A 21,311-nucleotide genomic window follows, 5' to 3' on the forward strand; every position below is an offset into this window, starting at 1 on the left:
GTGAAAGGAGAGGATTACAGGCTTTTGCTGCTTCAAATCAACATTGAAAGGTCATTTGAAGTGTGGGCCTTAAGATGAGATATGTCTGCATTTCTTTTCTGAACAGGACAAAAAATTTGTGCCTGCTCCCAGAATGAGAAGGAGCACAGGAATTCCAAGGAGTTTCCTGATTGAGCTGAAAGATCCCAACACAAAGGGCGCGATGCTGACAAAGACGGGAAAATACGCAATACCAATTATTAATGCGTACGTATGGCCTTAAGTGGACTGACCAAAAGGAGAAAAACCACGCGTAAATGTCTGAGTGGTAATGCAACCATGTTGGCCGGCATCTGTGATTACGAGGGAGGAAGCGTTGTCGTCGTATCTTCACCTTAAAATCTGTGATATTTTCTAGTATTAAAATCGCGGGATCCTGCCCCTGGAACTTGGGTCAGCTTATGGCATTTCTGTATTTCTGCAAAACATTTCAGTAGTGTTGACAGTGGGAGTCGTTCTCTTGGAAAGCTCATTTTGCTTCTGGTTTACGTTTCAAAGGCTTCTTGCAAAATTTAACAAGTGGCTGTTGCACTGAGGTTTCCGCCCCCTCTGACTTTGAGCAAATCCCACATGTGAAAGAGACAAAAGTTCTCCTCTTGCTCTAAACTAAGAAAATACTACTACTGTGTGCTGACAGGAGTGGCTGTTTTAAAAAGCACTTGGTAGCACTTCTGCTTTTCTGTCGTGGATCTCCTCGGGTAGAAGCTGTAACACAGACTTCCTTTGTTTATAAAATGTAATTACTCGGAGACTAACTTTATTGTGAGCCTGCATTTACTCTTACCCCCTGGCAAAAGAGAGGTGGGATTCATTTCACCTGCTCTCTAGCTGTCAAAAAATCATTTTTCTTGTCTGAGCTAATTTCTTAGTGGATCCAACAAATGGGAGAGTTCTGCAGAAGGAAAATTGTTCCCCCTCCCCCTTCTAGTCTTGTGGCTATAGAAAAGTAGTTGAAACTGAATGCCTACATTTCAGAAGGCTGATGTGGAGTGAGAAGAATTCCATCTATTACCTTCCTTTGATAAAATCCACAGCTTGGAGAAGTTTTCCTTTACCCGCCTTTAACATTTTTCTGTTTCCTTGCCCCCCGCCCCCCGCCCCCCCCCCCTTCCCACAGGGAAGCTTACGCCAGAGGCAAGAAGGAGAAGCCTCCCTTTGTGCCAGAGGAGCTGCCCTCCTCCTCCTCCTCCTCCGATGCCCTTCCGGATGAGCTGCTGTGCCTCATCTGCAAAGACGCAATGACTGATGCAGCCGTTACTCCCTGCTGCGGCAGCAGTTACTGTGACGAGTGTGAGTGTTACTGCCTTGTTTGTTAGCTCAGTACATCGCGTCTGATCTTCTGAAGCGGAAAGAGGAGATAACAAAACTACTTGGTTACCCGTTCTGTTTGATACTTAGGGATACCCTGAGTCGGGAAGGACTCTTCTTGTACAAAGGGGGAAAAAAGACAGAAAGCTTCTTCCCCTTTTCACCTGTCCAGTTGAATCCTCTTCACGCGCGGAGGGACGGCTATGAGAAGAGTGCACACCTGTGCAGGTGCTGACAGCGTTAGATATCCAATGCATTTAATCTGTCCGCAGCCCTTTCTCTCGTAGAACGTTACATAGCCAGCTCCGGTGACTTTCTGCAGCCTGCAGCAAACGGATCACTGGGCATTTAATGACCATTCTGCTCCACGGGAAAGCTAGCTAAACCCTTCAGAATGCAAAGCTCCTCATGGTCTTTTGAGATGTGTTTTCTTCATTAACCTTGAGGAGGGTAACTTCTCACTGTACGAGACAAGGGAAAACAGACCAGTCAAAACATCAAGGCACAGCCTGCTCTGCATCTTCAGATGTGACAACAGTGAAATACCAAAACTGTACAGTTCTTTGCTGCGTACTAGAAATCTTCTGCACTCTGGAACCTTTATAGCTTCATGCTCTGAACTGAAGACCATAGTAACTCATTAACTGTATGGTGTTTTTACAGCTGATTAGAACCCCCAGCATTTCCTTAGCTTTGCTAAAAACTGTTTGGATGATTCTAATTTTTCACAGGTATTAGAACAGCATTGCTGGCATCTGAGGAACATACCTGCCCAGCGTGTCACCAGGCAGGCGTTTCTCCTGATGATTTAGCTGCCAACGAGTTCCTACGCCAGGTAACATGATGACTTTTAAATAAACTGTTTGTAAGCAAAGCCTGTCTGCAAAAAGCTGAAAGGGAAGAAAACATTAATTGACAGCTCCTTCAGCAAGGCTAAATTGAATAAAGCTAAATGTTCTTTTCAAATGCATCGTTTGTTGTTACAGCAGCTTACAACTCTTCAGAGATGCTCTGGCAAATTGAGGTCAGGCTTTTGGTTAACAGGATTGCCTCCCTTTCAACTCGGTATTAACACTGAAGTACTGAAATGCAGACACTCGCGGTTACCAGCGATTAACATCACTGTTTAGTGGGATGCGTTCCTCTATCTGTCTGTTGATGTATTTTAGGATTGATAGCATTTACAGGAATACACAAGGAATTTTACTCTCTGGAGGCTTTTGTGCGTCTATGGACTCAAATTTTCTGTTACCTTTTTGTAAATGTTCTTCTGCCTCCAGGCTGTCAACAACTTCAAAACCGGAGCTGGCTACACCACAAGGTTCCCTCAGAAGATTCAGCAGCAACAGCAGCAGCCACCACCACTCCTGCCTGTCGCACCTCCTGGACCCTTTCAGTAAGTAAATCTGTAGATCAACCTAAACAGAAAAGACACCAAAACGCTGCAGTTAGAGTCTTCTTCTTGAGCTCCCCCGCTGGCAGTTTGTGTGTCACTAGTGCCAGTCCAAATAATTGTGGGAGTTCTGGCTGCCGCTTCTGCTCGGAGAGAGGACACTTTGAGATGCTGGACGTGTGCCTCATGCAAGAATTTTCTTAGCAGTGTTGCTTGTGTGGTGCCCTTCTCAGTCCTTCAGTGCAGGTTTACCCTGAAGGAGGAACTTTTTCCACCTGATGCCTGGAATGCAAATAGCCGCTCTGTCCAAAGCCTGTCAGGCTCCTCTGTGCCATTGAACGCAAAGGATCGCAATTCAAAAGAAGCTCTGAGGCAGCCCCTGAACTAGCACACAAACCTTTCCTCGGAAAGCTGCTGTTATCGCATCTTCCAAAACGGAGATGCAGCGTGGGGGCTTTACATATTCTAATGCTTTCATGCGCAACTGGCTTAAGAAAATATCTGGTGTAGATTTTTTTTTTTTTCAGTTTACAGTAGTCAGGCTTTTCACACCTTGGACTTTATATTTCAAGTAGCTCTTCAAAACCCTGTGTGAATCATAAAAATTTGGTTGTTTGTTTGTTTTTTTTGTAGTGCTGCCAATACCGCTGTATCTTCTCCTGCTCTGGTGACTGCCACCAAACGTTCTGAATCTTCTTCTCTGTCAGTGAGCCGTTTGTTGGAAGAGGAGGTAAGTTGATTTCAAGAGATGCAAGGATTCCTCTATTGTAGTGGAGCTTATTTTCCACCCCTTTGCATTTTTTCACAAGGGCTATCAGGTTGCTGTCCTAAGACAAGCAGCATTACCGAGTCTCCTGGGCCCCCAAAGGCAATTAATCCCCACCACTGGTAAGTCAGTATTACTTTAGAATTTCTTTTATCAATGATCTTCAGGTAAAGTGAATGGGATTTTGTTCTGTTTCCTCTCCCCGCTCCCAAAGGTCATCCCACGAGAGCCGGTACAATTCACCCAGCAGGCGCCAGACCAGGCCGGGAACTGTGAGTATGGACAGAAATTCAGTGTATTACTACTTGTAACCTGTGAAATGAGGCTGTAACACGTAACTGATGCAACAGCAGATTTATAGTGACAGAAGTGTGCACAGATAGTTGTGGAGAATACAGATGGTAATTAATTTTTAAATGGCTTAACTGGAATTGGCTTTAACAAAGGGGATCTGTGCTTGCAGTAAGATTATTTCAAGGAAATCTTTTTGAGGATCTCTTGAATTGGTGAAGGACTTTGACAGGAGGCGTGATGCTAATGAGCATACGCAGAATAATGGGAAATGATTCTTTAAAAAATCAGAACAGAAAAACTTGTGAAGAAAAAACTCAGGGTAGCTGACGTTTTCTACCCCCAAAAATCGCTGGGGCAGGAGTCTGGCTAGCTCTCTGCTGGCGATGCTGTCAGTCTCTTTCCGAGAGCAGTGGCACTGAGTCCTGCTACGAGAGGCCGAGTTGAGAAGCTTTTTGATACGACTCTTGTTGAAATGCGGTCACTGTCCCTGGGTAGAGCTAGCGGTGTGTGCAGCATTTTGCTAGGACAGCTGGCTGGAAGTGTTGGTTAAGTAGTCCTGTCTGTAGGAGCGCAGTGCAAATATTTTACATCCCGCACAGACTGCCAAAGAAGTAGTGAAGTTCAGCAGACTGAGCTGGCATTTTAAAATGGAGCTTTACTGACTTCAGGCTAAATGCTGTTTTCCTGATGTTTGATACTGCACTGTAGCCATTCAGAGTTGCTCTTTCTGCATCTCACTGCAACAAAAATGATTTGCACTGCAAGTAGTGATGGAGTCGTTAAAAATGTGCGTGCTAACGTACCAGTAAGGCCAGTATACACCACCTTGAATCAATCAGTGGCTGTGGTAGTTCATGCGCCAGAGGGGAGTGGAAAAGACTGACCCTTCCTGCATGTTTTCACACTAACAAGCAGCAGCTGTTCTGTCTGGTGAGCAGAACCTTTCCCACGTCATCAGGTTCTGCAATTTGCAGTAGCATTATGTCGGCAGCTGCGTGAATCTTTGACGTGAGCATATAGACAGGAAAAATAAACCCTAACCGAATTTGGGAGGAAAAAAACTGTCGAGAGTGACTGTTTTGAATGAACTTCTATTTTTTTTTTCTTTTTTTTTAAGGTCCAAGTCTCCGTATAATACTTCACCTTGCTGCAGAAGATCACATACCTACTCCAAGTCGAGATCTGCCCGCTCGTGCTCCTCCTCTCGATCATTAAGGCGTTCCCACTCTCGTTCCCGCTCACCATCGCCACCGTATCCAAGAAGAGGCAAAGGGAAGAGTCTAAAGCATCGCTCTCGGTCAAGGTCACACAGGTCTCAACATTCAAGGTCACGCTCACGCCCATGCAGAGGACAGCTTTCACAGTCAAGGTCTCCAGGGTTTAGAGGCCAGTCTCCCGCCAAATGGACTGCAGCTCAAAGGGGAGGAGAGAGGGAGCGTTTTAACAGAGGCACAGAAGGTCCATCCTGCGATCTGAAGGCTTACTGTGGCACTGAAAGCAGTACTGTTATTTCCAGTTTGACTGACTTTAGAATGGCTTTACTCTTAGTAATGGAATGACTTCAGATGGTGATAGCAAGTAACTTATTTCTTTTGCCTTTAATAAAAATATTAAGACATGATTTCAAATAATAAACAACATACAACAGAAAGAAACTTGATTTGATATGTTTTTAATTAGATGTGTTGCATATTACAAGCCATGTCAGGTCACTGGTAATCAGCCTTGACTTTGCTGTTCAAAAACAACAGGGCTAAACTTGATCAGTTCCCTGAAATCATTAATTAAAATAATAAAAGTCCCTGGAAAAAAAAATAGCAAAGAGTCATTCACAGCTCCAACAGATACCGGAGCAGGCCATCTGCACAGATTCAGTACAGCTGTATTTTTCAGCCCTTTGGTGACATTTGTATTGCATATGCACACCCCCAGCTCGTCCAGAACATCACACCCGCAGGCAGAGTCAGGAGAGAGAAAACGTCCTTTTACTGTGGACACCGAGCGTGGGAGCCTGGCAGTCACAGGGGCTCCTCCAGGAGCAGGAAATCAGCACCTGCAGCGACACGGTCAGAAAGCACGGATCAACGCGCAGAGGCAGCAGCAGCCGCGGCTCGGTTCCCCTGTCTCTGGGAACACAGTGCACAGGGAGCTGTCGACAGCCCAGCAGAGCTGCTGCCAGCAGTGGCTGCGCGGTGGCTCTGGCGCCTTGTCCCCACGGGCGATGCCCTCGCAGAGCTGTGCGTGCGCAGAGAGGCCCCGTGCCCCTGTTCCAGGCAGCGGGGCTCCGTCGGGAGCCCCCGGGAGCTGCCATAGGGTCCTTCCCAAACCCTGCGCAGCACCAGCCCGAGCTGCACTGCCTCAGAGCAGCGCTCAGAGCTGGGAAAGACGGGCAAATGAGCCCGGCACACACCTGGGCTTCTGCACTCGCTGGACCCTCCTGCTTTTTTCCACTCCCCGTCTTTTTCTCTCTTGCTTATTTTCTTCTCTTGCTGGCATTCCCTCTCCTCTGCCCACACCTCTTTTCTCTTTCTTTTTCTTCAGTGTTCATGTTCCTGGGGGGAGCCTGCAAACCTTTCCATCCCACAGTGGGATTAGATAGGGGAAACCAGGACCCACTGGAATCAGTTCTGCATTTCACCAGAGCTGACTCCTTTTACCTGCTTTCGTCCAAAGGCTCTTTGGTCCTTCCGCGCATACCGGGGAGTCGAGCGGTGTCCCTGGGCTGGCAGGAGGCGAAGTGACAGGTGCCTACACCAGAAATGGCGGCGTCAGCAGGTGGCAAGAGGCGCCCGGGAGTCGTCAGTGACCGTTTGGCAAACAGGCTTTGCTTGGGAAATAGGTCTTGCTGTAGAAAATTTGGAGGTATTTCTTTTGATTAAGCACACGCCTAACACATTTGAGGAACAACCTTTCCAGTTTCACCTACAATGTATCACCCCAAAGAAAAAAAAACACCAAACCCACAGAAACCCAGCAGGGATGGAACTCACAGCAGCCACTTGGACTCATCAGGAACCGCCCTCCCACACCAGACACATTGTCCCAGTGGTGGTGGAGCTGCCGTACCTCTGCCGTTTCCGATCCCACCACCGCTGTGGATGTGCCCATGGGCGCGGGCGACTGCTCAGCTGGGGGACCAGACAGGTCAGCCACCTCCTCCCCAAAGATTTCTCCGCAGTTCTAGGTCATAAACTCCACCAGTGTCTTCACCTGCACACAGCAAAGCCTTGCTCTCAGCGCAGGGGCAGGCAGGCAGCCTCTCCCACTCCTGACACTTGCTTCCACGCAGCAGGCTGTCGCTGTGGGGCTGCTCTTCCAGGCAGCCACCCCACCAGCGTCTGCTGGAGAGAGGGGGCAGCCAGGGACCTCTCCACAGTCCAGCTCTGATCACCATCCGGCTGCGGCCGTCCCGCTTCAAGAGAGCGTACCTTCTCCGTCACCTCCAGCATGGCCTCCAGCGGCAGCAGCTCCTCGTTGGGTGGGCTCAGCAGGTTTGGCCCAACGCGGATGGCCAGGCTGATGAAGCTCATCCTGCTGCTGGCTGCGTGCTGGCCGATGTGCTGGAGGAGGGACAGCAGCCGCTTCAGGAGGACAAGATTTGCTGCAGGCAATCTGCTGGCCACCCTGAGGGAACAGGAACACCACGATGACAAAGCAGCTGTTGCCCCAGCCCTCCTCCAAGCTTGCCAGAGGCAGCTGGGAGCCAGTGGCTGTGTTGCGCAGCTCTCCAGGGGCTCTCACAGAATCACAGAATCACAGAATGGTAGGGGTTGGAAGGGACCTCTGTGGGTCACCCAGCCCAACCCCCTGCCCAAGCAGGGTCACCCATAGCAGGCTGCACAGCACCGCGTCCAGGCGGGGCTGGAATATCTCCAGAGAAGGAGACTCCACAACCTCCCTGGGCAGCCTGGGCCAGGGCTCCGTCACCCTCAGAGGGAAGAAGTTCTTCCTCACCACGCAGTGCACAGGAACACAGCGCAGAAATCAGGAACATGAAATAAAACGAGGAGCTGGCATGTGACTGCTAGTGACATGTGCTGTGACAGTTAACGAGTGCGTCCCGTGTGACACAATTCCTTCAGAGGATGATGTCGGAGTAACACAGAGGTGTTTTTCTCCCCTCTCCCTGTTCCAGGTTTCCTCCAGTAATCGCCAGTCTGATGCGACTCATCCGACGGAAGCTTGCCAGCAGCCGTCACTGTTCCTGCTTGTGGAGGTGAGTTTCTTGTGACAGGGCTGTCTGCCCCAGCGTTTCCTTTTCGGAAGCATCTGATGTTCAGCTGAAAGAGAAATCAGAAATCTTCCACTAAAATTCACACTTTTCTTTGTTCGTTCTGGTTGGGTTTATGGTCCTGGATCGTTTATCAGCTGGGTAGGTGCAGGAGCATGTGTGTAGGAACACGGTGGAAACCCTGGAGCAGTGATGGAGCTCTGGTTTCAGCAGCAATGGAGGGATGTGTCATGCCTGCACCCAGTTTTGAACCAGCGTCGCAGTAACTAAAGTTTTTGCATGTGTTACATGATGGATGTTACATGATGTCCTTCATCTGTTGTGGCTGCTTTAGTTCTTGACTCCATGAAGTTGCAAAATGTTCTCCTCTTCGTGTGTTATTTGGTGGTTATTCCAACCACCAAACAGCTCTGTGTGGCTGTGCTTTAGCTTTGCAATGTGCAACATTTATGTCAGGAGAGTTCCAGTAATTGCTAGAAATGCAACTGTGGTGTTTGGTTTGGTTGTTGCTTTTTTTCAAAAGTATAAACTATTTCCTCAAAGTTTTAGTGGATTTCATTGGCCAAAGTCACAAGGCATGATTGCACCTTGATTTCATTCAAGCTGTTCCAAGGGAAAGTACTGAAAAATGCTACAGAACCTCTTTCAGCTTCCCCTCCTCCCCACCCCGCTACTAAAGCTGCTGTTGCTCTTTCAGACAGAAGGGCTGTCATTTTCACAGGGTGTCTTTGTCAAGTTTGGCAAAAATCCCGTTCCCGGCTGTGCCACTCCTTCCTGGGTCCTGTCTGTGTGCACACACGACTGCATTCAGTGGGCGGAATTACGGGAAGGAATTTGCAGCAGGCTGCTGTCGGCCATGGGCAGTGCTATGGAGTAGTTATTTCTGCAGTAGCCAAGTAGAGCTGTGAGGAACTGGGAAGCGTGCTGAGGTCTGACGTGCCTGGAGACGTTTGGTGATGTAGACGTAGCATGGGGTTCTTTCTTCCTTGCAGCCTCTCATCTGTCTGTCTGTCTGTCCCAAGGGCTGGAGGCGTCAGTTAAACCCAGTGGCTTTCCACCACAGATCGTGAAAATCTCAGGAGTACGACTTTGGTGGGTCCTGTCGGCAAGTGGGCAAGGGCACTGGTCTGCCAAGATGATGTGACATCCTCAGAAGAGTTTGGTGTCTTTTCTCACTTTTGGAGTGTTGCCAAGTTACACTCTGGGCTTTCTCATTCTGCTCTGATCTTGCAGAAGCTCGGTCCTTCTTTGTCCCTCTCCTGGGTACCTTTCTGGAAAGCCATTCCAGAGGCCCGTGGTGTCTGAGCAGGGGCTGTGTCCCTTCGCGCGGTGGCTGTTGGCGAGCTGCCAGCTCACAGGGGCTGGTGGCTGTCACCCTCCTTGCTGTGTGAGGGACAGGGAGCAGATGGGACCCCGTGCTCTCCTGGCCTGCCTGGATGTGTGCTTGGCAGATGTGAGCAGATGGAGATGGCTGCTTTGTTGAGAAGAAACAAGAGTACCTCTGAGATTTAGTCAGTTAAATGCTCAGCTGTTAGGAAAGAAAGAAAAGGCTTCCAGAGGGTGGAAGGCAGGGTGTGGGGGGGCGCCCCGGGGCATGCTGGGAGCTGTAGTCCTGGGGCCTGCCCTGGGGCAGGGGCTGCTGCTGGCCATGTTGGTTCCCGGGGCATGCTGGGAGCTGTAGGCCCGGGGCAGGGGCTGCTGGGTGGCCATGTTGGTTCCCGGGGCATGCTGGGAGCTGTAGGCCCGGGGCAGGGGCTGCTGGGTGGCCATGTTGGTTCCCGGGGCATGCTGGGAGCTGCAGGCCCGGGGCAGGGGCTGCTGGGTGGCCATGTTGGTGTGGCAGGGACAGGATCCACTGCAGGCCCCGGCTGAGGTGAGGGCTGGGGCTGCCCGTGAGGGGAGCGGGGCCGTGGGGCGGGCACTGGGGGCTGTGCTGCCTGCTGGCCACGTGAGAGGGGTGGGGGGGAGCTCCCCGCTGGAGCCGGGCCCGGCCGGGGCAGCCCCGGGGGGGAGCCCTGAGCTGGGGAGGGGCAGGGGACGGAGACGGAGCCCCCGGGCACAGGCACCAGCGGGCTGTGGGCTGAGCAAGGGAAGGCAGAGCTGCTCCTCTGTGTGTTGCCTTTCCCTCTGCTCCCTTCTCCCCTCCCTGTGTGTTGCCTTTCTCTCTGCTCCCTTTTCCCCTCCCTGTCCCTCGGTGAGGCTGGTGTCCTTCCCTGGTGTCCTTCCCTGGTGAGGTGAGCTCCCAGCCCGGGCTGAGGGAGAGAGAAAAGGGGTGAGGGGGGAGGGGTCGCACCCCTGAGTGTGCAAGTTTCATACAGACGCCCGGTTCTGAAGATACAGCGTGTGTGTGGGTCAGCGTTCCTGAAGATTTTTTTTCCTGGTTGATTTGATGCAGCGTGGTACATTTTGGTGGGAACACGGGGATGATGTATCTGAAGTTGCTGAAAATGAGGTGATCCTGGTCATAGGTTTTATTTCTTTGCCTGTTCTGGGAGCATCATTCTGCATGTATTGCTAAATGTATGTCTTCATTTCATTGAAACTGCAGTGTAAAACTGGAAATATTGTACCTGCAAAAGAATGGGAACAGCTGTCCTTGTTCGCCAAGGTGAGCAGAGAAGCAGTGGGGAGCAGTTTGCAGGATCAGAACTTCAGCCTGCTCTGGGTGATAGACCCTCAGGTGGGTAAAGAGAAACCTCGCTTTTTGAAATACAACTCTTCCTATCATGGTATTTCTTTTGTTTGGTTGTGTTGGCAGTCAGACTGTAAACATGTGATTAAACTGTTAAAAATCAAGCTATTTAAGGATTCTTTACTGTCTTAAATCCCATTACAAGCAGTGCACTCTGCCCTGTGGATACTGCATTCTCATGAGTGACCTGACTGGAAGTTTTCCTTTCCTTTTCTAGTACAGGGATGCATTTATGAAGGCAAATCCAGGGTACAAGTGGTACCCCACAACAAACCACCATGTGACGGCTCAGACATCCCCTGTTGCAAACAGGAGAAATCCATGGGCTTTGCCTCAGACTCTGGGAGAGATTCACTAAGCCTGAGGAAAGAGACTACAAGGTGAAGAAATGCCCCAGCGTCACTTCAGCGTGGCAGGTGAGATTTCCACCCATGTTGCTCAAACACAGCAGCTTCAATTTTTTTGAGGAAGCGGCGTTGGAATTGAACTGCAAGAGCAGTCTTCTCTACTGCACGTAGTACTGTAGTGCTGATACCTTTCATGTCCCAAATGCGGTTGCCAAGACTCGAGTTAAAACTCTGCATAACAACCTAAAATTTTCCTTAGTGCATGATTGTTTTGAAGAGTCAAGTCCCGATCTGTGGCATATCATAATGCACACCCTGTATTGGGTCCAGATTTGACTGAAGCTTATTTCAGGGCTATCTGCTGTTGAAGATTTTCATTTTCTAGTCAAAAGGGAAAACGCTGGTTAGAGTGATTCACAGATCCGGTAATAACCTAACAGTACAATGTATGCTGTTAACCAGGTGTCCTTTATTACGGCGCCGGGCACACGGGGGATCTCTCCTCCAAACGTGTGCGCCAAACACCCTTTAATTTCAGGTTAAATAGAACTACAATATGAATATTAATCGTTATATTTCCGAGAGCGTATGAATCTATTCCAATTCTCCTTTAGCAGGTGTATTAGAGCTCCTGGGTGGTCTCTGGTGGTCTTAGGTTGTTACTTCATCTCTTTCGGTAGTCTTCCTCATTTGCCCATGAGTTACATCCGGGGCGCTGCGCATGCTCGGTTCGTTCTATCTCGTTGCAAAACTGCAAAGCTGCTTTTCGCTGGTTCTTGGTCGCAGCTCCTGCTCTTGTCACAGTCTTGTCCTTGCTAAGTTTGCTAATCTATAAGGAGAGCTTGCAACTTCCACACAGGTGCTTTGTTAAAACTAAAACTAGAAAATACCACTGCAGCTACTTTGGTAAAGTGTCATGTTTCTTATTATTCCTTCTATCAAGAGGTGTTAAAGTTCTTCTGGATGAATGTACCACAGGCGAAAACTTTTTGTATTTAAATCAGTAGAACTGCTATTTAGTTTCACTTAAAGAGTGCCCTGTTGTCTATTACATCTTGGAGGGGAAAACATAAAAAAAAAATCAGATCTGTGACTAAGTGTAGGTGCAGTGCCTGAACGAATGAAAAGCAGGTCATCTCTCACTGGTGTCCACAGACAGCAGAATTGTTGCAGTCCTGACCTTGAAATACAGAGACATTGACATTAAATACTGGTACCTTAAGAACCTTGGCTTTTACATTGTCTTTCTATATCTCATTTTAGTTTGCTGCCACTGTTTTGTTTCGTTTGTCCCTTCACTTCCTTCATCCTCCTCCCTACTTAGATCTTGTTGAAAGCTAAGTTTTTGAAATAATTTCCTGTATTTGTAGGTATTGCTTGTTTTGCTGTAAATCTCTAGCTTTTTGCATAGCCTTGCTATGTCTGTGTTAGTGTGCTGCCCTCAGGTTTTTAGGTTTTGCCTTGACTTCCTTAATCTTCCTCCCTAATTCAGTTTTCTTTCAAAGTCGAAGGGTTTCCAGAGTGCCCTTGCTTTCTGCATTGTGTTTCTGCAGCGGATTGAGTTTGCTGCCATGGGTTATTAGATTTGCCCTTCCTTCCTTAATCTTCCTCCCTATTTCAGTGTTTGTATGAAGTCTGAGGATTTCACATATTGCTGTCTTCAAGAGTTTTGTGTCATTCCTTAGTACCTACCTTTATTGTTCTATTATTTTTTTCTTTTTTCCTTTAAACTCTGTCAGTTTTTCACTTTTTGACATTCATTTCTTGGGCTTCCTTTCTGCTGTAGTCATTCTGTCTTGGTTTGCATCTTTATGCTGGCTTTTTACATTGTCTTTCCACAGCTGTTTCAGTCTGCTGCCACTCTTTTGTTTAGTATTTCCCTTGACTTCCTTCATCCTCCTCCCTATTGAGATCTTATTCAAGGCTAAGTTTTTGAAATCATTGCGTGTATTTGTAGGTATTGCTAGTTTTGGTGTAGATCTTTAGCTTTTTGCATATAGCCTTGCTATGTCTGCCTTAGTGTTCTGCCCTCGGTTTTTAGGTTTTGCCTTGACTTCCTTAATCTTCCTCCCTAGTTAAGTTTCTTTCTAAGTCGAAGGGTTTCCAGAGTGCCCTTGCTTTCTACATTGCGTTTCTGCAGCGGATTTACTTTGCTGCCATGGGTTATAAGTTTTGCCCTTTACTTCCTTAATCTTCCTTCCTTATTTTAATGTTTGTGTGAAGTCTGAGGATTTCAAATCTGGTTTTCTTCACGAGTTTTGTGTCATTCGTTAGTACTTACTTGTATTGTTCTATTTTTTTTCCTTTGTTTCTTTAATCTCTGTCGGTTTTTCACTTTTTGACATTCTTTTCTTGGTCTTCGTTTCTGCTGTAGTCATTCTGTCTTTGTTTGTGTCTTTATGCTGGCTTTTTACATTGCCTTTCCACAGCTGTTTCAGTCTGCTGCCACTCTTTTGTTTAGTATTTCCCTTGATTTGCTTCATCCTCCTCCCTATTGAGATCTTATTCAAGGCTAAGTTTTTGAAATCATGGCCTGTATTTGTAGGTATTGCTAGTTTTGCTGTAGATCTCTAGCTTTTTGCATAGCCTTGCCATGTGTGCCTTAGTGTGCTGCCCTCGGTTTTTAGCTTTTGCCTTTGTTTCCTGAATCTTCCTCCCTATTTCAAAGTTCATTTGAAGTGTAACGTATTGAAATCGCTGTCTTCAAGAGTTTTGTGTCATTCCTTAGGTCGTTAGTATTACAGATTTTCTTTCGAAATCTCTCTTTTAGTTCGCGGTCCTTGTATTTCCCTATAGTTTTTCTTTTGTTCCCTAATCTCTGTTGGTATTTCACTTGTTGACGTTCATGTCTTCGTCTTCCATTCTGTTCTAGTCACCTTTTTGTTGTTTTTCCAGAACACCCTGGCTTTGTACATTGTCTTTCCACATCTCATTTTAGTTTGCTGCCACTCTTTTGTTTCGTTTGTCCCTTCACTTCCTTCATCCTCCTCTCTATTGAGATCTTACTGAAGGCTAAGTTTTTGAAATCATTGCCTATATTTGTAGGTATTGCTTGTTTTGCTTCAGATCTCTAGCTTTTTGCATAGCCTTGCTATGTCTGCGTTGGTGTGCTGCCCTCGGTTTTTACTGTTTGCCTTGGTTTCCTGAATCTTCCTCCCTATGTCAAAGTTCATTTGAAGTGTTAAGGTTTTGAAATCGCTGTCTTCAAGAGTTTTGTGTCATTCCTTAGGTCGTTAGTATTACAGATTTTCTTTCAAATTCTCTTTTAATTTGCGGTCCTTGTATTTCTCAATATTTTTACTTTTGTTCCCTAATCTCTGTCGGTTTTCACTTTTTGACATTCATTTCTTGGTCTTCCTTTCTGCTGTAGTCATTCTGTCTTGCTTTGCGTCTTTATGCTGGCTTTTTGCATTGTCTTTCCACAGCTGTTTCAGTCTGCTGCCACACTTTTGTTTAGTATTTCCCTTGACATCCTTCATCCTCGTCCCTATTGAGATCTTATTGAAGGCTAAGTTTTTGAAATCATTTCCTGTATTTGTAGGTATTGCTTGTTTTGCTGTAGATCTCTAGCTTTTTGCATAGCCTTGCTATGTCTGTGTTTGTGTGCTGCCCTCAGGTTTTTAGGTTTTGCCTTGACTTCCTTAATCTTCGTCCCTAATTAAGTTTTCTTTCAAAGTCGAAGGGTTTCCAGAGTGCCCTTGCTTTCTACATTGTGTTTCTGCAGCGGATTTAGTTTGCTGCCATGGGTTATTAGATTTGCCCTTTCTTCCTTAATCTTCCTCCCTATTTCAGTGTTTGTATGAAGTCTGAGGATTTCACATATTGTTGTCTTCAAGAGTTTTGTGTCATTCCTTAGTACCTACCTTTATTGTTCTATTATTTTTTTCTTTTTTCCTTTAAACTCTGTCAGTTTTTCACTTTTTGACATTCATTTCTTGGGCTTCCTTTCTGCTGTAGTCATTCTGTCTTGGTTTGCATCTTTATGCTGGCTTTTTACATTGTCTTTCCACAGCTGTTTCAGTCTGCTGCCACTCTTTTGTTTAGTATTTCCCTTGACTTCCTTCATCCTCCTCCCTATTGAGATCTTGTTGAAGGCTAAGTTTTTGAAATCATGGCCTGTATTTGTAGGTATTGGTAGTTTTTTTTTAGATCTCTAGCTTTTTGCTTAGCCTTGCTATGTCTGTGTTTGTGTGCTGCCCTCAGGTTTTTAGGTTTTGCCTTGACTTCCTTAATCTTCCTCCCTAGTTAAGTTTCTTTCTAAGTCGAGGCTTTCCAGAGTGCCCTTGCTTTCTACATTGTGTTTCTGCAGCGGATTTACTTTGCTGCCATGGGTTATAAGTTTTGCCCTTTACTTCCTTAATCTCCTTCCTTATTTTAATGTTTGTGTGAAGTCTGAGGATTTCAAATCTGCTTTTCTTCAAGAGTTTTGCGTCATTCCTTAGTACTTACTTGTATTGTTCTATATTTTTTCCTTTGTTTCTTTAATCTCTGTCGGTTTTTTAACTTTTTGACATTCTTTCCTTGGTCTTCCTTTCTGCTGTAGACCTTCTGTCTTTGTTTGTGTCTTTATGCTGGCTTTTTACATTGTCTTTCCACAGCTGTTTCAGTCTGCTGCCACTCTTTTGTTTAGTATTTCACTTGACTTACTTCATCCTCCTCCCTATTGAGATCTTATTCAAGACTAAGTTTTTGAAATCATGGCCTGTATTTGTAGGTATTGCTTGTTTTGCTGTAGATCTTTATCTTTTTGCATAGCCTTGCCATGTCTGCCTTAGTGTTCTGCCCTCGGTTTTTACTTTTTGCCTTGGTTCCCTGAATGTTCCTCCCTATTTCAAAGTTGATTTGAAGTGTTAAAGTTTTGAAATCGCTGTCTTCAAGAGTTTTGTGTCATTCCTTAGGTTGTTAGTATTACAGATTTTCTTTTGAAATCTCTCTTTTACTTCGCGATCCTTGTATTTCCCAATATTTTTTCTTTTGTTCCCTAATCTCTGTTGGTTTTTCACTTTTTGACATACTTTTCTTGGTCTTCCTTTCTGTTGTAGTCATTCTGTCTTCGTTTGCGTCTTTATGCTGGCTCTTTACATTGTCTTCCACAGCTATTTCAGTCTGCTGCCACTCTTTTGTTTAGTATTTCCCTTGACTTCCTTCATGCTCCTTTCTATTGAGATCTTATTGAAGGCTAAGTTTTTAAAATCATGGCCTGTATTTGTAGGTATTGCTTGTTTTACTTTAGATCTCTAGCTTTTTGCATAGCCTTGCTATGTCTGTGTTAGTGTGCTGCCCTCAGGTTTTTAGGTTTTGCCTTGACTTCCTTAATCTTCCTCCCTAATTCAGTTTTCTTTCAAAGTCGAAGGGTTTCCAGAGTGCCCTTGCTTTCTGCATTGTGTTTCTGCAGCGGATTGAGTTTGCTGCCATGGGTTATTAGATTTGCCCTTCCTTCCTTAATCTTCCTCCCTATTTCAGTGTTTGTATGAAGTCTGAGGATTTCACATATTGCTGTCTTCAAGAGTTTTGTGTCATTCCTTAGTACCTACCTTTATTGTTCTATTATTTTTTTCTTTTTTCCTTTAAACTCTGTCAGTTTTTCACTTTTTGACATTCATTTCTTGGGCTTCCTTTCTGCTGTAGTCATTCTGTCTTGGTTTGCATCTTTATGCTGGCTTTTTACATTGTCTTTCCACAGCTGTTTCAGTCTGCTGCCACTCTTTTGTTTAGTATTTCCCTTGACTTCCTTCATCCTCCTCCCTATTGAGATCTTATTCAAGGCTAAGTTTTTGAAATCATTGCGTGTATTTGTAGGTATTGCTAGTTTTGGTGTAGATCTTTAGCTTTTTGCATATAGCCTTGCTATGTCTGCCTTAGTGTTCTGCCCTCGGTTTTTAGGTTTTGCCTTGACTTCCTTAATCTTCCTCCCTAGTTAAGTTTCTTTCTAAGTCGAAGGGTTTCCAGAGTGCCCTTGCTTTCTACATTGTGTTTCTGCAGCGGATTTACTTTGCTGCCATGGGTTATAAGTTTTGCCCTTTACTTCCTTAATCTTCCTTCCTTATTTTAATGTTTGTGTGAAGTCTGAGGATTTCAAATCTGGTTTTCTTCACGAGTTTTGTGTCATTCGTTAGTACTTACTTGTATTGTTCTATTTTTTTTCCTTTGTTTCTTTAATCTCTGTCGGTTTTTCACTTTTTGACATTCTTTTCTTGGTCTTCGTTTCTGCTGTAGTCATTCTGTCTTTGTTTGTGTCTTTATGCTGGCTTTTTACATTGCCTTTCCACAGCTGTTTCAGTCTGCTGCCACTCTTTTGTTTAGTATTTCCCTTGATTTGCTTCATCCTCCTCCCTATTGAGATCTTATTCAAGGCTAAGTTTTTGAAATCATGGCCTGTATTTGTAGGTATTGCTAGTTTTGCTGTAGATCTCTAGCTTTTTGCATAGCCTTGCCATGTGTGCCTTAGTGTGCTGCCCTCGGTTTTTAGCTTTTGCCTTTGTTTCCTTAATCTTCCTCCCTATTTCAAAGTTCATTTGAAGTGTAACGTATTGAAATCGCTGTCTTCAAGAGTTTTGTGTCATTCCTTAGGTCGTTAGTATTACAGATTTTCTTTCAAATTCTCTTTTAATTTGCGGTCCTTGTATTTCTCAATATTTTTACTTTTGTTCCCTAATCTCTGTCGGTTTTCACTTTTTGACATTCATTTCTTGGTCTTCCTTTCTGCTGTAGTCATTCTGTCTTGCTTTGCGTCTTTATGCTGGCTTTTTGCATTGTCTTTCCACAGCTGTTTCAGTCTGCTGCCACACTTTTGTTTAGTATTTCCCTTGACATCCTTCATCCTCGTCCCTATTGAGATCTTATTGAAGGCTAAGTTTTTGAAATCATTTCCTGTATTTGTAGGTATTGCTTGTTTTGCTGTAGATCTCTAGCTTTTTGCATAGCCTTGCTATGTCTGTGTTTGTGTGCTGCCCTCAGGTTTTTAGGTTTTGCCTTGACTTCCTTAATCTTCGTCCCTAATTAAGTTTTCTTTCAAAGTCGAAGGGTTTCCAGAGTGCCCTTGCTTTCTACATTGTGTTTCTGCAGCGGATTTAGTTTGCTGCCATGGGTTATTAGATTTGCCCTTTCTTCCTTAATCTTCCTCCCTATTTCAGTGTTTGTATGAAGTCTGAGGATTTCACATATTGTTGTCTTCAAGAGTTTTGTGTCATTCCTTAGTACCTACCTTTATTGTTCTATTATTTTTTTCTTTTTTCCTTTAAACTCTGTCAGTTTTTCACTTTTTGACATTCATTTCTTGGGCTTCCTTTCTGCTGTAGTCATTCTGTCTTGGTTTGCATCTTTATGCTGGCTTTTTACATTGTCTTTCCACAGCTGTTTCAGTCTGCTGCCACTCTTTTGTTTAGTATTTCCCTTGACTTCCTTCATCCTCCTCCCTATTGAGATCTTGTTGAAGGCTAAGTTTTTGAAATCATGGCCTGTATTTGTAGGTATTGGTAGTTTTTTTTTAGATCTCTAGCTTTTTGCTTAGCCTTGCTATGTCTGTGTTTGTGTGCTGCCCTCAGGTTTTTAGGTTTTGCCTTGACTTCCTTAATCTTCCTCCCTAGTTAAGTTTCTTTCTAAGTCGAGGCTTTCCAGAGTGCCCTTGCTTTCTACATTGTGTTTCTGCAGCGGATTTACTTTGCTGCCATGGGTTATAAGTTTTGCCCTTTACTTCCTTAATCTCCTTCCTTATTTTAATGTTTGTGTGAAGTCTGAGGATTTCAAATCTGCTTTTCTTCAAGAGTTTTGCGTCATTCCTTAGTACTTACTTGTATTGTTCTATATTTTTTCCTTTGTTTCTTTAATCTCTGTCGGTTTTTTAACTTTTTGACATTCTTTCCTTGGTCTTCCTTTCTGCTGTAGACCTTCTGTCTTTGTTTGTGTCTTTATGCTGGCTTTTTACATTGTCTTTCCACAGCTGTTTCAGTCTGCTGCCACTCTTTTGTTTAGTATTTCACTTGACTTACTTCATCCTCCTCCCTATTGAGATCTTATTCAAGACTAAGTTTTTGAAATCATGGCCTGTATTTGTAGGTATTGCTTGTTTTGCTGTAGATCTTTATCTTTTTGCATAGCCTTGCCATGTCTGCCTTAGTGTTCTGCCCTCGGTTTTTACTTTTTGCCTTGGTTCCCTGAATGTTCCTCCCTATTTCAAAGTTGATTTGAAGTGTTAAAGTTTTGAAATCGCTGTCTTCAAGAGTTTTGTGTCATTCCTTAGGTTGTTAGTATTACAGATTTTCTTTTGAAATCTCTCTTTTACTTCGCGATCCTTGTATTTCCCAATATTTTTTCTTTTGTTCCCTAATCTCTGTTGGTTTTTCACTTTTTGACATACTTTTCTTGGTCTTCCTTTCTGTTGTAGTCATTCTGTCTTCGTTTGCGTCTTTATGCTGGCTCTTTACATTGTCTTCCACAGCTATTTCAGTCTGCTGCCACTCTTTTGTTTAGTATTTCCCTTGACTTCCTTCATGCTCCTTTCTATTGAGATCTTATTGAAGGCTAAGTTTTTAAAATCATGGCCTGTATTTGTAGGTATTGCTTGTTTTACTTTAGATCTCTAGCTTTTTGCATAGCCTTGCTATGTCTGTGTTAGTGTGCTGCCCTCAGGTTTTTAGGTTTTGCCTTGACTTCCTTAATCTTCCTCCCTAATTCAGTTTTCTTTCAAAGTCGAAGGGTTTCCAGAGTGCCCTTGCTTTCTGCATTGTGTTTCTGCAGCGGATTGAGTTTGCTGCCATGGGTTATTAGATTTGCCCTTCCTTCCTTAATCTTCCTCCCTATTTCAGTGTTTGTATGAAGTCTGAGGATTTCACATATTGCTGTCTTCAAGAGTTTTGTGTCATTCCTTAGTACCTACCTTTATTGTTCTATTATTTTTTTCTTTTTTCCTTTAAACTCTGTCAGTTTTTCACTTTTTGACATTCATTTCTTGGGCTTCCTTTCTGCTGTAGTCATTCTGTCTTGGTTTGCATCTTTATGCTGGCTTTTTACATTGTCTTTCCACAGCTGTTTCAGTCTGCTGCCACTCTTTTGTTTAGTATTTCCCTTGACTTCCTTCATCCTCCTCCCTATTGAGATCTTATTCAAGGCTAAGTTTTTGAAATCATTGCGTGTATTTGTAGGTATTGCTAGTTTTGGTGTAGATCTTTAGCTTTTTGCATATAGCCTTGCTATGTCTGCCTTAGTGTTCTGCCCTCGGTTTTTAGGTTTTGCCTTGACTTCCTTAATCTTCCTCCCTAGTTAAGTTTCTTTCTAAGTCGAAGGGTTTCCAGAGTGCCCTTGCTTTCTACATTGTGTTTCTGCAGCGGATTTACTTTGCTGCCATGGGTTATAAGTTTTGCCCTTTACTTCCTTAATCTTCCTTCCTTATTTTAATGTTTGTGTGAAGTCTGAGGATTTCAAATCTGGTTTTCTTCACGAGTTTTGTGTCATTCGTTAGTACTTACTTGTATTGTTCTATTTTTTTTCCTTTGTTTCTTTAATCTCTGTCGGTTTTTCACTTTTTGACATTCTTTTCTTGGTCTTCGTTTCTGCTGTAGTCATTCTGTCTTTGTTTGTGTCTTTATGCTGGCTTTTTACATTGCCTTTCCACAGCTGTTTCAGTCTGCTGCCACTCTTTTGTTTAGTATTTCCCTTGATTTGCTTCATCCTCCTCCCTATTGAGATCTTATTCAAGGCTAAGTTTTTGAAATCATGGCCTGTATTTGTAGGTATTGCTAGTTTTGCTGTAGATCTCTAGCTTTTTGCATAGCCTTGCCATGTGTGCCTTAGTGTGCTGCCCTCGGTTTTTAGCTTTTGCCTTTGTTTCCTGAATCTTCCTCCCTATTTCAAAGTTCATTTGAAGTGTAACGTATTGAAATCGCTGTCTTCAAGAGTTTTGTGTCATTCCTTAGGTCGTTAGTATTACAGATTTTCTTTCAAATTCTCTTTTAATTTGCGGTCCTTGTATTTCTCAATATTTTTACTTTTGTTCCCTAATCTCTGTCGGTTTTCACTTTTTGACATTCATTTCTTGGTCTTCCTTTCTGCTGTAGTCATTCTGTCTTGCTTTGCGTCTTTATGCTGGCTTTTTGCATTGTCTTTCCACAGCTGTTTCAGTCTGCTGCCACACTTTTGTTTAGTATTTCCCTTGACATCCTTCATCCTCGTCCCTATTGAGATCTTATTGAAGGCTAAGTTTTTGAAATCATTTCCTGTATTTGTAGGTATTGCTTGTTTTGCTG

General features: G+C 44.4%; 1 protein-coding gene across 1 annotated transcript in view; it reads left to right on the forward strand.

The window, feature by feature from the left end:
* Positions 1-21,311, forward strand: part of LOC142365266 (E3 ubiquitin-protein ligase RBBP6-like) — a 42,419-nt gene that overhangs the window by 15,495 nt on the left and 5,613 nt on the right. Inside the window, exons 8-11 of the mRNA XM_075445916.1 lie at positions 107-246; positions 1,157-1,329; positions 2,079-2,182; positions 3,721-3,778. Of these exons, the coding sequence (XP_075302031.1) occupies positions 107-246; positions 1,157-1,329; positions 2,079-2,182; positions 3,721-3,778 (475 nt within the window). The remainder of the gene's footprint in view (positions 1-106; positions 247-1,156; positions 1,330-2,078; positions 2,183-3,720; positions 3,779-21,311) is intronic.

The sequence above is a fragment of the Opisthocomus hoazin genome, chromosome 34 (genome assembly GCF_030867145.1).
Source record: "Opisthocomus hoazin isolate bOpiHoa1 chromosome 34, bOpiHoa1.hap1, whole genome shotgun sequence".
Taxonomy (NCBI): Eukaryota; Metazoa; Chordata; class Aves; order Opisthocomiformes; family Opisthocomidae; genus Opisthocomus; species Opisthocomus hoazin.